Consider the following 12,821-nt stretch of genomic DNA (forward strand, 5'->3'; position numbering starts at 1 on the left):
AAAAAAAAAAAAAAAAAAAAAGGCAGACTGTAGTCACCTCCTGGTTGTGCTGGTGACTTAAGTTAACTTGTAGAGCTTTACACTTATGGGGCATGTCTACACAAGATGCTTTGAGTGCAGTAAACTGATTCTACTGTGCTTTAGCACAGTGGGCAAAACCCGTGCAAATACGTGGTCGATTTAGTCTGCTGTGAATTAACGTTACAAAGCAGCCATTTATTTGTTTGTGCTAATGCGCAGTAGTGCAGATTATGGTGCATTAAATTAGTACCTAACATTACAGGTACTAAATTTAATGCATTGTAATTGTGGCACATTTATTAAATGTGTAATTATGTCCCTAAGATATGCATAGAAATCTGATGGTGTATTTTACTTGTACAGTACATAATTTACGTGGTTTGGATGACTTATAAAAAAAAAAAAAAAAAAAACCCCTTTTTTTAATAAGGCTGCTTATGATTTTAGGCTAATTCTTTGTTACAAGGAGCAGTTGGGCTGCAATTTAGTTCAAAATGTGAAGCTTTCTTCTTTCTGTATAAGAAACTGGGGTAGGTTTAAGTCCAGCATAGACAATGAGCATTACGTGTGGCTGTTTACTATACCATCATTTCACTTTAGCTTTTGGGTAGCTGCTGTAATGTTTTAGATGTAGTTATGCCTGGTGGTTTTACCTTGGTAGGACTTAGGGGGAGGGTGGGTGGGGAATGTAAATCTATTTTATCATATTGCACATTAAGAGAAATGTTTCTTTTCAGTGGATTGGCTGGCAGGAAAAGAAAAAGTATAGTAAGATTGTTTTGATTGTTTTTTGTTGTTGTTGTAAAGATGTTTTTTGACATCACCACATTCGTCAGGGTTTTATTTGCACTTTTAGATTGTGGGAAGGAAAACAGTACAACGTTGGCAATCTTTTAATGAGGAAAATTTACTTAATTAAACCCCCAAAGACTTTTTGGACTTGGTGGCTGAAGGGGATGGCAACATGATGTGAATCTATTTTAACTCCAGGCTGTGTGTTTGAAACCAGCTCAGGTCGGTAGTAGTGGTCCAACAGCTGTTTGGCCTTTGAGAAAGCAGCTGACATTTCAGTTTGGCTATTAGTGGCCAAATGTGTGCACTATGGTGCTTTGCGTATTTGGTATCCGGACAGTAGTAAAGTTGGCAAAGAACGAGGCGTTGTTAGATTCAGGGATTGATATGAATTTTTCATCTAAGTGGGTCCACTAAGAACTAGGGAAGTGAATATCCAGCCCTGGTTGTGGCCCCTTATGTCTTTACCATGTTCCCAGCGTTTTGTGGACCCCCTGCTGCTGGTGCAGAGCCATGGGTGGGGGTGGTGGGCATGGTCGAGGGGTTCAGCCCAGCCGCAGAGTTTCAGCTTCCCCTCACACCCACAAGCTGGAACTGTGGATGGAACCAGGGCTGCAGACCTCACCTGTGCTAGGTTCCTGCTGCCACAGGGAAGGAGGGGTGCCAGGATTTGGACGGGGCCTTCCTGCTGCAGCATTGTGGCTCCTGGTCCCATGGTGGGTTTGCCCAGATCCCCTCAGACTCCTTGTACCTCCCACTGCATTTGTGCCACTGTGGCCTGGGCCTGGAAGGCTCTTCCAGGCTGCCGGGCTGGGCCCTCCCCAGCTTGTACTGGGGAGGGAGGTATAGTCTCAATGGGGTGGCTTCTGCTGGGCATGCTGAGTCTTCCTCCCTCCTGCCCATGACACTGAGGCTGCCTGGGACCTGGTCGAGCCCTGAGGCAGGGCTGAGCATGTGGCTGAGTCTGCCCGAGGAGGTGCCATGGCAGCTGGAGCAGGCAATGCCAGGTCTGAGGGGTTGTTGAGGCAGCACAGCAGGGATGCCAGGCTGAGCAATAGGGCTGCAACAGCAGCCTTCCAGGCTGGAGCTCCTATGCTGCCACTCTTCAGGAGCACCCTGGGGTTGTGCTCATGAATACAATTGTCTTGTAATCGTTTAACTGTTTACATCCCTACTGAGAACATAGCTGGCACAGTTGTTGGTAGGCTGGCATTGGGAAAATTTGTATTTTCAGAGAATAGATGAGATTTGGTTTCATGGGTGCCTGCTCATCATTGGCCACAGTTGTTCATCTTCTTATGCATTTATATGTGGTATATCTCAAACTACCATCACTAATCTGTTGCTTTTCCCCCACAGGATTCATGTGGTTGCTTCTGGCATTTCACATGCTTTCATGAGTTGCATGTATTATGCAGTAGAGTGTATTCATTTATTGTCTAACAACTAAAAAATTGCACATGATAGGAGCTTAAAAACTTCTAAAGTTGTCAATCCCCAACAATCCTAAGGAATTAAGTTCCCAGTGAAGTTCTCAAAAGGTGACAAAGTTAATGGTGTGCTAGTGGGAGATATATATATCTCACTGTTTTGAACAAAGGCCACAGCTAAAGTTATGCCTCACGTGGTTTCAATTTTGACTTTTAAATTAGGGGGTTTTTTTTGTATGGCATAAAGTGGCAATGTAAAACAACATTTTTAGTAGGGGTGCACCAATAAATATTTTTTTGGTTGATACTGATGGCCAATTATTAACCACCTGATACCAATACGATAGCTGATATGCAGTCTGGCAGCTTGGAGAGCAGCTCCCTGGCAGTAAGTCTGAGCGGGAAGGGGCATGGGGGAGGGGGGGCAGATCAAAGCCCCCATGGTAAAGGAGAGAGTGGGGCAGGGGCTGCACCAGCCTCCTCCCAGTGTGGGGGCTCAGGCTGTGTTCAAGATCGGTGGGAGCAGGATGGGTGGTGGCGGCGCTGGGAGGGGTGACTGGCAAATTTTGGGGTTGTTGTAGCCCACCCCATAGCCGCTCCCCCCTCCAAGCACTACCACTGCCCACCCTGCCCCTGCCTGCCCACGACCACCTTGAATACCCTGGCCCAACCCCCCCTGCCAGGAACAGGCTGGCGCACCCCTGGCTCTGAGCCCACAGTGGGCAACCCGCCCTCACCCTGTACACAAATCTGGTGGGGTACATGGCCCCATGCCTCAGTTTATTATGTAATGCAGAGGTTGTCTACCAGGGGTATGCGTACCCCTGGGGATACTTGGGACAGCCCCAGGGGGGTATGCACAGTAATGTGGGGAAGTGGTGCACGGTGGCGGTGCGGGGTGGTGAATGGTAGCGGTGGCTGCCATGTGCGAGCTCCCCACCCCCTGCCGCCACCATTTACCATTTTGTGCCGGTGCTGTGCACCATTTCCCTGCTCCCCGCCACTGCCATTCACCACTTGGTGCTGCGCACCACTTCCTGCTGCTGCCAGCTTAGTGTCCGGCTAGCCATCAGCCCCCTCCTCTGCCCCCTGTCTGAAAGGGGGTACACTCCAAAAGTGGTACCCATCAGAAGGGGTACACGCCTTAAAAAAGGTTGAAAACCCCTGGTGTAATGTGTAATAATACAGACTTGATGAGGATGGACTGTTGAATTATATGAATGAGATAAACATGCCAATTGAGCAGGAAACTCTTAAGTGACCATGACCAAGAATCAGGGGGCTTCTTTTGGAAACAGTTTTGAAGGGGTTTGCCCTGAGGGGATTGCTTTCTTGGTTTCCTTCTGAGAACACCATAGTGGCTTGGACTCTTACTATTGTATATGTAAATGTCAGTAACGGCATATTCCCATAACTCTTAACACAGCTCATACTGTGATCAGCAGAGGTACTGGCAGCAGAATTCGATACGAGAGAAAAGTATCCTTGTCATAGCAATTCGGAAAGGAGGTAGTCTTAGGGGGACAACAGATGAGTATTGTCTTCAAGTGGTTTTGGCTCCTTTGTTCATGCAAATGATTCCAACGTGTGCTCACACAATGCTGCTGTCCAGGCTGCTCCAGGCGTGCTGGAAATCCTTTTTATAAGCTAACCATCGATCATACTTTCTTGTTCAGTTAGTTTACTGTTACTTTACAGCCACAGTCTTGGCGAGATTATTGCGAGCGCTTGAACTAGTTTCCTTTGCAACGGCTGCATCGGACTTTGGCCTAAATACACAGTGAAGAGAATGCTGTGCCAAGGGGAGAAAATGCCCTCTCTGTTTTTGAATGCAGCTGTGACTTTTTAATCCACTTGATAGAAACTTGTAATGCAGAGGTGACCACACACATGGGTGTAAAGAAGAGTTCTGGTGTCCTGGCAAGCTTAGTGAAACTGGGGTTTTGACCCCAGTAAGAAGACCCTAAATTTTTGCCCTCTGTTTACTCGAGGGGATTTGTCCAGGTGTTGCCATCCTGTACTGTAGCTGGTTTGGTGAAGTATTTAAATGTTGAAGCAGTCATTGAGCTTGCAGGCACTGCTCAGTGGAAAAAGAACTTTCTCTGTTCTAGAAAGCTTAATGTGCAGAGACCATGTTTGACAAGGGAGTGAGAATGGAGGCAGAAGTGTCACAGCGAGGGGTGAAGGCTATTATACCCGTTTTGTTAATTCCACAGTTATTCAGAATTATTCTGTGCACTTTGTTAATACTTTCACTTGAAGGTTAAGCCTATTTGGGTCTACAGGCCTCTGCAGAAGTGTACATTTTCTCCGTCTTTCTCTTCCTTTAAAATATTGCCTCGAGGAGGAGGTTTAGTATGGGAAGTGCGTTTGGGAACCTTCTTCTGGAGATGAGAATGACAAAGAAAGCATCTGATTGGAAGTCAGTCTGAGCATGAGAGAGGTGGAAAAAATAAGAGTAAATAGCAGTCAAGAGTAAATTACCTTACGTTTGGGGCTTCAGCATGGGCAGAGATGCCCAATATACAAACAGACATTCCCTGACCTGAACAGCTCAACCCTTGACTAGACAAACACCAGAGGACTGCAAAGGTGAGGATGCAAGATGCAGAACGGTCCTGCAGGTATCCTGTTAATCCCATGATTTATTTGGCTTACTTATGGCCCATTATGCTGCTTATTTATAAAAGGGGGGTGGGTTTGTGCACATGCTTGGAACACAATGAGCTAAGCAGAAACATGAAGAAAGCAAGAGGGAAAGAAAGCAAAGATGAAAAGCCTGTTCCTGGCTGGCCCCTCCAAACAGCATTTTCATTCCTAGAGCTATGAGTGAAAGAAGGGGGTGCACGGGCCCTGATGTTCTGGAAAGGTGCCCCTGATGCTGTACCTCCTGTAGCTGTCACTCTCTTGCAGCACCTGAGTTCTTAGAAATTAAAAGGGTATGAACCAGCAGGGGGGACTAGCTATCCTGAGCCAGGCTAGCTAAATCTCAAATCCAAGATATAAAGTAACAACTGTCTGTTCTCCAGACAATGCCATTCCTTTGAGGCAGGCCAGCAGAGCTGTAAAAATTGCATGGGAGGGGAGGAAGGGGAGTGAGTGACTAGAGATTTGTGCCTTTGCAGAAATCTAAATTATGAAACAGTGAAAGTAATTCATCTGGTAGATACCTTCATTGAAATCCATCAGTATTGTTAACATAAAGCATTGTTGCTAATAAAAACTCCTGTAAATTAGCTTTCCTTTTTAAAAAATCGTTGACCCTGTTAACTTGTTTTCTGCTGCACGGTGATTTATAACAATAGACACATTATCTGGCAGGGTATAAGCATGTGCTCATAACTTTGGGACAGAAACTTGTTCTAGTTCATCTTCCACTGCAAACTAGGATTGTTTGGCTCTGCCTCCTTTTTCACGTTTCAGTTCATAAATTGGGTATCGGCAGGAGATGGTTTTAAATATTTTACTCCTCATGCCCCTTTACTCCCTCCTTCTCAAACACAGAATGAAAACAAGGCAAATCTCAAGTTGATTTTGGAGGTAACTCTGTTATTCAGTGCTGTCTTCTAACAGTGTAGGTGAGTGCCCCACTGAAGAGTCCCCCTCCCCCCCCCCCATGATCAAGCATCGGTCTTTAGGCACCCAAGTCTTAGTTTTCTCCTCCACTTTGCATCCCTATACTTTGAAAGCAGGGTCCTCTCCATGGATCTGTGAAAACGCAGTCCTCCCCCGGGTCTATTTTATTTGGTTTGATTCCTAAATATAGGTTCTTTTTCTTTTCTACTAGAAATCTGTGTGAGTTCAGGCATGAGAGCATTCCCTCTCCTGAGGCTCATCTCTCTAGCTCTGGCCTCTCTAGCCCAGGAACTCTTTTTTTCCTACTTGCGCTCCTCAGCTTTTGCTTTCCCAGGTTTGACTGGAGCCCTGTTTTTAGTTACTTTCCCAGTCACCTATCTATTCTAATGAATTTCTCACTAGGGGAGCTCAATTAACCAAAATGACTACTTGGGTTGGGTGGGAGAGAAGAAAGGCAATGCTTTGACCCACTGTACAAGGCTTCTTGAGGCCTTCAGGAACAAGCCTAGTGTGTCGCCAGGGTTGGTTTCCTTGTCTTGGACATCAACATTTTGCCTAGGGCCATATCCTCTCTCTCTTCCCAATGGTTGCTGAAATTGAAATACTTATTTTAGCACCCTGCTTTCCTGCATACTTGAAATGAGGAAACTACTTGTGCAAACCGTCTCTTCTGGTCTAACTAGGATACCATTTCCTTAGGAATGATATATTCACTTAATTGCTGTACACTGTTTGCTCTTAGTTAGGTCAGGAAATGACACCCTACAATGGGGCTGTCCAACTTTGGAGTGGCTAGGGGTTGCATGCTGGGCAGACTGCACCCATGTGGGCTCCCCCACTCCAAACTGCATACTATGTAGGTGTCTGCCACACTGCTGGTGCCCCTCTGTCAAACCAGCATCTCTCCCACCCCTCCAGGGGTTGCACGCTGTGTATCCCCCCACTATACTGTGCCACACCTTGCGAGGACCCTGGATCCACCAAGTCCTGGGTTCTACAACAATACCACCCCCACCCTGCCCTCAGGGAGCAGGAAGCAGAAGTTGGAGGAGGGAAGAGGAACCTGGAGACCGCAGTAGCAGCAGCATCCTCCAGAGTCGTGGGGGAAGTGGCCCTCACACAAGAGCCTGGGGTCCACAGATCAACTCCTCATGGACCTCATGCAGCTTGTGGCTGCCAGTTGGATAGCCCTGCCCTACTGGGAAGATTTTTTGGAAAACAGGCTATTCATTACATGGTTATTGTACTTAAGGATTTCCTCCTCCTTTTTTCTTTCTTTTATTTTAAACGATAAAGATAAACACAGTGGTTTTGAAAATTACATTTAGAAAGAAAAAAGAACTTGTGAATCTGTTTGTAGTGGCTGTCACTGGCTTATTTTTGTTCTAATTGTTCAAGTATGCTATCATCTTCAGAAGGCCAGTTGTGATAGGGTGTGTGTAGATGAAATGGGGGCCTTAAATTGTGGTGGTGAGTTTTAAAAAACATCGCTTCAATTTAGGGCTGATTTAAACCCCTGTGTCTTGCACACACCCTGCTGACTTGCTTGCTTGTCTGGCGTGGACGCGAGGGCAAACTGCCAGTGGGCGGAGGGGTCTTTGGGCTGTGGGGGAGGCTGGTGCTTCTGTCCATGGTAGGGGCGGCACCCCCACAGGCAGCGCCCACCGGCAGGCACCCGGCTCAGGTGGTCCTGGGGAGCACCACAGCCGCAGAGGGACGCACCAGGCCCCTGCACAGCTCACGTTGCAGGCAGGCTCCGGGGGGATCAGGCTTGCTGCTTTTCTTGGGCAGAGCTGCTTTCCCGGGCTACTGCCAGGATGCCTGCAGGGCTTTCTGCAGAGCTGTGGAGCTGCATGGATCCCGGTGCTTCACTCCATGGCTGTAGGGGCAGCAAACTAAAACTCCTCAAATTTTAGCTTGCTGCACCCAAAGTCATTTAAGGTGCATTATGCTGCTGAATTTCCTATAGCAGCTGGAATTAATGCACAATATGCTGAGGTGTGCAAGCATCAGCACCATTAAAGCAGTGCAAAAACATTTAAAGTGCTGTGCACACGTGCCTCCCATTTCATCTGCCTGCAGCCAGAATTAACCAAATAGTGGATTTACCTTTTTTCCACCCTAGAGAAATACAATTTATGTAGTTACTAGATTACTGCTTTAGCACGCCCAGTAGTTCTCTACCTTTAACTTGAAGCACCTCTGGAAAATGTGATTTCTTAGTTTTCACTCAGGTTTTGATTACAGAAAAATAATAGAGCAATTCTTCTGTTGCAAAGAACTCAGTAAGATTATAGCAGGTGAGCAGGTACCTAACACTGAATTCCTATTAGAAGTCTCTGGGTTTATCTGATGAATGATCTTTGCTCACCTAACAGTGCTAACATTGTGCAACACCCTGCAGCACCCTTGCAAGTATCTGAAGGCACCCCAAGGTGCCATGACACTCTGGTTGAGAATCAGTGCCTTTAATATAAGTGCTGGGAAAGAAACAAAATCTTCTGTAGTTTCCAAGTGTAAACTGTGTGGCACCCACCAGATGGTGCTATTGCAGATAATATTCATTGTTGTTTTATATTTAACATGTGTGATTGTTAAATCTTGAAAAGTGATATTACTGGTATTTTTACCATGATGATAGATTTATTCATAGTTGTAGCATGGGCTAGAAATCAACAGATAGTGTCTCGTTAATCTTTTTTAATATAAAAACTCCTACCGGTTCTGTTTGTCCCTAAAAATGCTATAGCAATCTCTAGCTAAGTAAATGGAAATTGGAGAGGACTGTGCTCTAACTGAAACTTGATTTAATCATGTGGCTCTTACAAAAATATAGCTTACTGCAAAAATTACTAGTAATCAGACATTCTGTCACAAACAGACAGCGAATGTACAAGTGAAAACACTTACTGCTGTCCTGTCACAGACAGAGACAAAGAATGTTTCTATGGGAGTTTGTATCCACTGATAATGGGCTAAGTGGTAATTGATGCCAGCTGCATAAAATCACTAAGAGGGGCTAACCAGCTGCCTCTGTCTTCCAAGAAAAAAGGATGTAGCTTTGTATCCTTTCCTGTGAGTGACAGTCTCTCTCCTCAATCATTTTAAATTTACCCTTTGTCTTTGTGATGAGAGGCCTCAGGAAATTGAGGACCTAATAGGAGCAACTGTGCCAGGAATAATAGTGTATGCAGCAGGATGTGAGGTGCTTCTGTACAACCTTTCTTAAAAAGCACCATAATCTGAACGTGCAGCATCCAATTCCAGGTCTCTCGTGCAGGAATTGGCAGCTGTCTTGCAACCTGATTGTTCAGCAAAGCATATACTAATGGCAAGAGCTGGGCAGGGAATGTTTTTCCCATTCTGCAGCAAGGTCTTTTAAAAAATGTCAGGTCTCAAATTGGGATGAAAAGATGATTTCTGCGAATAAACAAATCATGAGAAAACACGAGTTGATTGAAAGTGTGTGTGTGGTTTTTTTAATATCAACATTTCTCATTCAATTTCTATTTGTTTTAAAAACAACATTTCGAAACGAAGTTATTTTGAATTGAAAATTGAAAATTTTCATTTAAATATGTTGAAGTGGAGCATACTTGACAGGTGAAAAAACGCTCATTGAATCAGTACAGTGAATCAAAACCAACCCTTTTTCACAAATAACTTTGGTTTTGATCAACCCCTTTTTTTTCCCAGGGTCCCTGATCTGCTTTAGTAATGGAGAGGTTACCACATTTTTACTTGCTTGTCTTTGCTGGGATGCCTGGAGGCCTCAGGTCTGTTAGCTTTTTAATTTCACTGGGGATCATTAAATGGAGAATGTGTCATCTTTAAAGACCTAGTGACATTAAGAGCAGTAGAGCTATTCTCCTCTTTCACTGAGAGTTCAAACTTGATTGAAAACACACATGAAATGATAAACACGCTCTGTCTTTTGTGCTATGGACAAATGTCCATTGGAAACTAAATTGACAGTTTGCCATGATAGAGCACTACTTGTGGTCTTAGTTTGGGAGAAGGTTCAGGCCTGAAATAGCACAGTTGCTCTAGCAAGTCACAGGGTAACGTGCATTGACAATCTGATTTTGCACTGTCTGTGTGTGACTTGCTGTTATAGCCAGTTGTTCCCTGTCTCTAATCAATGTAATACCTCACAAGCTTTGCTCCTAAAGTCTACTGGACTGAATGGAAACCCAAACTATTGGACTGATTCTGTTCCCACTGAAGTCAATGTGAATGTGGAATATTAGAAGTCTTCTCTGTGGAATATGTCCTTTTTAAGCAGTGTACTTCTACCTGTACCAGTAAGCACAGCCAGCAATCGCGGTATATCCTCTTCCATACCATTCCCTCTGTAGACAGCCATGCTGCCTTCAGGCATGTGTTCTGCCTTTTGTTTGCAGGCCACCCCAACCCTCTCATATTAGCAGCTACTGGTACTTAACCTACTGTAAAACAAACAGCCAAACAGCATAAATTTCATCTGTTTCTGATATCATGTCTACTGTTAACTATTGCAAAAAACTTCTTCCTTTGGAAAATATGCCGTCTTCAACCTGAGTTGGTGCTATGTAGGAGCATTTTACTAAGGGAGGAAAAAAGAAACCTTTCCTCTGTCTTTGTGTATGGTATCCTGTTTACATGTTGGACTCCTAGCCATGCTCTTCCTGATGCACTTGCTTTTCCTGTGTACAACTATACGGAGGAGGAATGACTTGTGGGATGCAGGGCAAATGGCTCATTTACATGAGTAAAGGGACTTCCAGAGCTCCCAAGTGGTCTTCCTGAAGCAGAATTAGTTTGTCTGCTGCTTTTGGCACAAGATGGGCTTCTGTGTAACCCATTTCCTGCAAAGACTCAATCCTGAAGGAGAGCATACTTTAATGGTAAAAACCTGTGCCACTGAGTGGTTTGCATGGGATTTGAATAGAATTGGTCAAATGTTATAGTCAGTCCCCCCCGCTCAGGTTTTTTTCGCTGCTGATAATTGATCCATTCTAAATTCTGTGGATTTAAGAGAAAGTTTATTAGAAACTGTCTTGTGCCATGACTGTAATAACCAGGCTGACATGTGAAAATGGATCTTTTTGGTCTTTCAGAAGTCTTTTTACAGAGAAATTCCCATGTAATTATTAATATGTCATTTAAACGATAGGAATTTTGTGGAATTCTTATCAATTGCATGTATTTTCAGTCTTGTAATGGTGTCAGGATTTCCTGTAACAAACCCTGACATCCCATAGCACTAAGCCAAACTGTATTCATTGAGCATGCTGCTGGTATAACTTGAATTCTCTTCCTTTGTATCTACCCATTCATGTGAGTGTGGAGGTGATAAATAATGCACATCATATAAAATGCATGTTTTTTGTTTTGTTTCAAAGGATGAAGAAGAAGAAATCAAGCTGGAGATAAATATGCTAAAGAAGTACTCTCATCATAGAAATATTGCAACCTATTATGGTGCTTTCATTAAAAAAAGTCCTCCAGGGCATGATGATCAGTTATGGGTAAGCAGATGTTTCTCAAATATGGTCCTAGGCCTTTTCCCCTTTGCTTATTATTTGAGGACAGCAGAAAGATCATGTTAGGTAATACAAAGTAATGCAGTTTGATATTTCATGGTAGGATCAATCAGATGAATCGTACTGGTGCATCCTTTAGAGAAAAATTGGTCTAAGATTTGCTATTAGCATTTGACTTATTTAAATCACCTTATTTTTTCTCAGGTAGATAATAATGCACTTCTTAAAGAAAAAAACAGCGGAGCAGCAAGAAAATATAACCATTTTGCCCTTTTAAATTTCTCCTTTTTCAAGATTTGGGGTTATCCAACACTAACATTTTAATGACGTTGATAACTGTTAAGCATTTTAAAGACACTGTATATCTCTACACTTGTATATTAATGCAGAGCAATAAACTCTGGTGCTTATTGCTATGGAGTTTATTGCTCCTGGACACTGCATATACACATGCACCTGAGACTGCAGCACATTGAGCCAAGTTGGAGCAGCCCTGGCTGGGAAGGAGCCTGGGAGGGTCAGCTTCCTAGCCTGAGGCTGTTCTGACCCGACTCAATGTGTTGTGGAGGGGCTAGCTGGGTTATGACGGTGCTCCAGCATGGGGCTAGGTAGCAGGCAGCCCCAACACTGAAGCCTCTTTGTGTCCCAGCCACATGTGTCAGTGTCTACATGTGCATTGCTGCAGAGTAAAAAACTCTGTAGCGGGGTATATACAAGTATTACAAATACTGTCCTGTTGTGGGGTTTATTAGTTTAGTCTAGCCGAAAAGTCCTGCACATGTAGATGCAAAATGTTTACTGCTGAGCTAATTACCCAATTTGGCAGTAAGCAACTTATGTAGATGCACCCTCGGTGTATGGTGTTGAACACATTCTCTTCAAAAAACGCTTAAATGTAATTTGTGAACACATACTTTAAGTAGAACTCTGTAGAGTATAGGAGTAGAGATGCACCAATACATCGGTATGATATCAGATCTGTAGTGATATAAAGAAAATTGACTTATACTGGAAATCGGCCTGAAGTGGCTGATAATTTGGCTGATAAATGCTTGTGTATGCATGTGCGCGTGCTTGGCCACAGCACAGCATGCAGGCAGTGAGGAGCACAGTCTGGCAGCTTGAAGAGCTGTGTCCAGCTGGTAAGTCTGGTGTGGGTGTGGGGGTGCCAGATCAATGCTCCACCGCAGGGAGGGAGGGAGTGGGGTTGGGGCTGGCGATGGGGCTCGGGTAGGCACTGCCCAGCTGGGGTGGTGCAGGCGCGGGATGGAGCCACAGCTCGTTCGGTGGAGGCGGCTTCTGCTGCTGTGCTCCGTTTGTCCTGCAGCTTGTCCAGCAGCTCCTGCAGCTTGTTCAGGAGGGCACAGGGCGGTGGAGCATGTGCCCCCAGATCTGCACAGGGCAGGATGGGGCAGGGCAAACTGTAGCCACCCCAAATTCCTCTGTAGCCCACCCCAAGTGCAGTGCAGCCCTCTGC

General features: G+C 44.7%; 1 protein-coding gene across 6 annotated transcripts in view; it reads left to right on the forward strand.

Moving 5' to 3' along the window:
• The window catches only part of MAP4K4 (mitogen-activated protein kinase kinase kinase kinase 4), a 208,123-nt gene that overhangs the window by 128,969 nt on the left and 66,333 nt on the right, over window positions 1-12,821 (forward strand). For all 6 annotated transcript variants that reach the window (XM_019529543.1, XM_019529546.1, XM_019529544.1 and 3 more), the window contains exon 3: window positions 11,204-11,329. In XM_019529543.1, coding sequence (XP_019385088.1) covers window positions 11,204-11,329 — 126 coding nt within the window. The remainder of the gene's footprint in view (window positions 1-11,203; window positions 11,330-12,821) is intronic.

This window comes from Crocodylus porosus, unplaced genomic scaffold, assembly GCF_001723895.1.
Source record: "Crocodylus porosus isolate Cpor-Errol unplaced genomic scaffold, CroPor_comp1, whole genome shotgun sequence".
Taxonomy (NCBI): Eukaryota; Metazoa; Chordata; order Crocodylia; family Crocodylidae; genus Crocodylus; species Crocodylus porosus.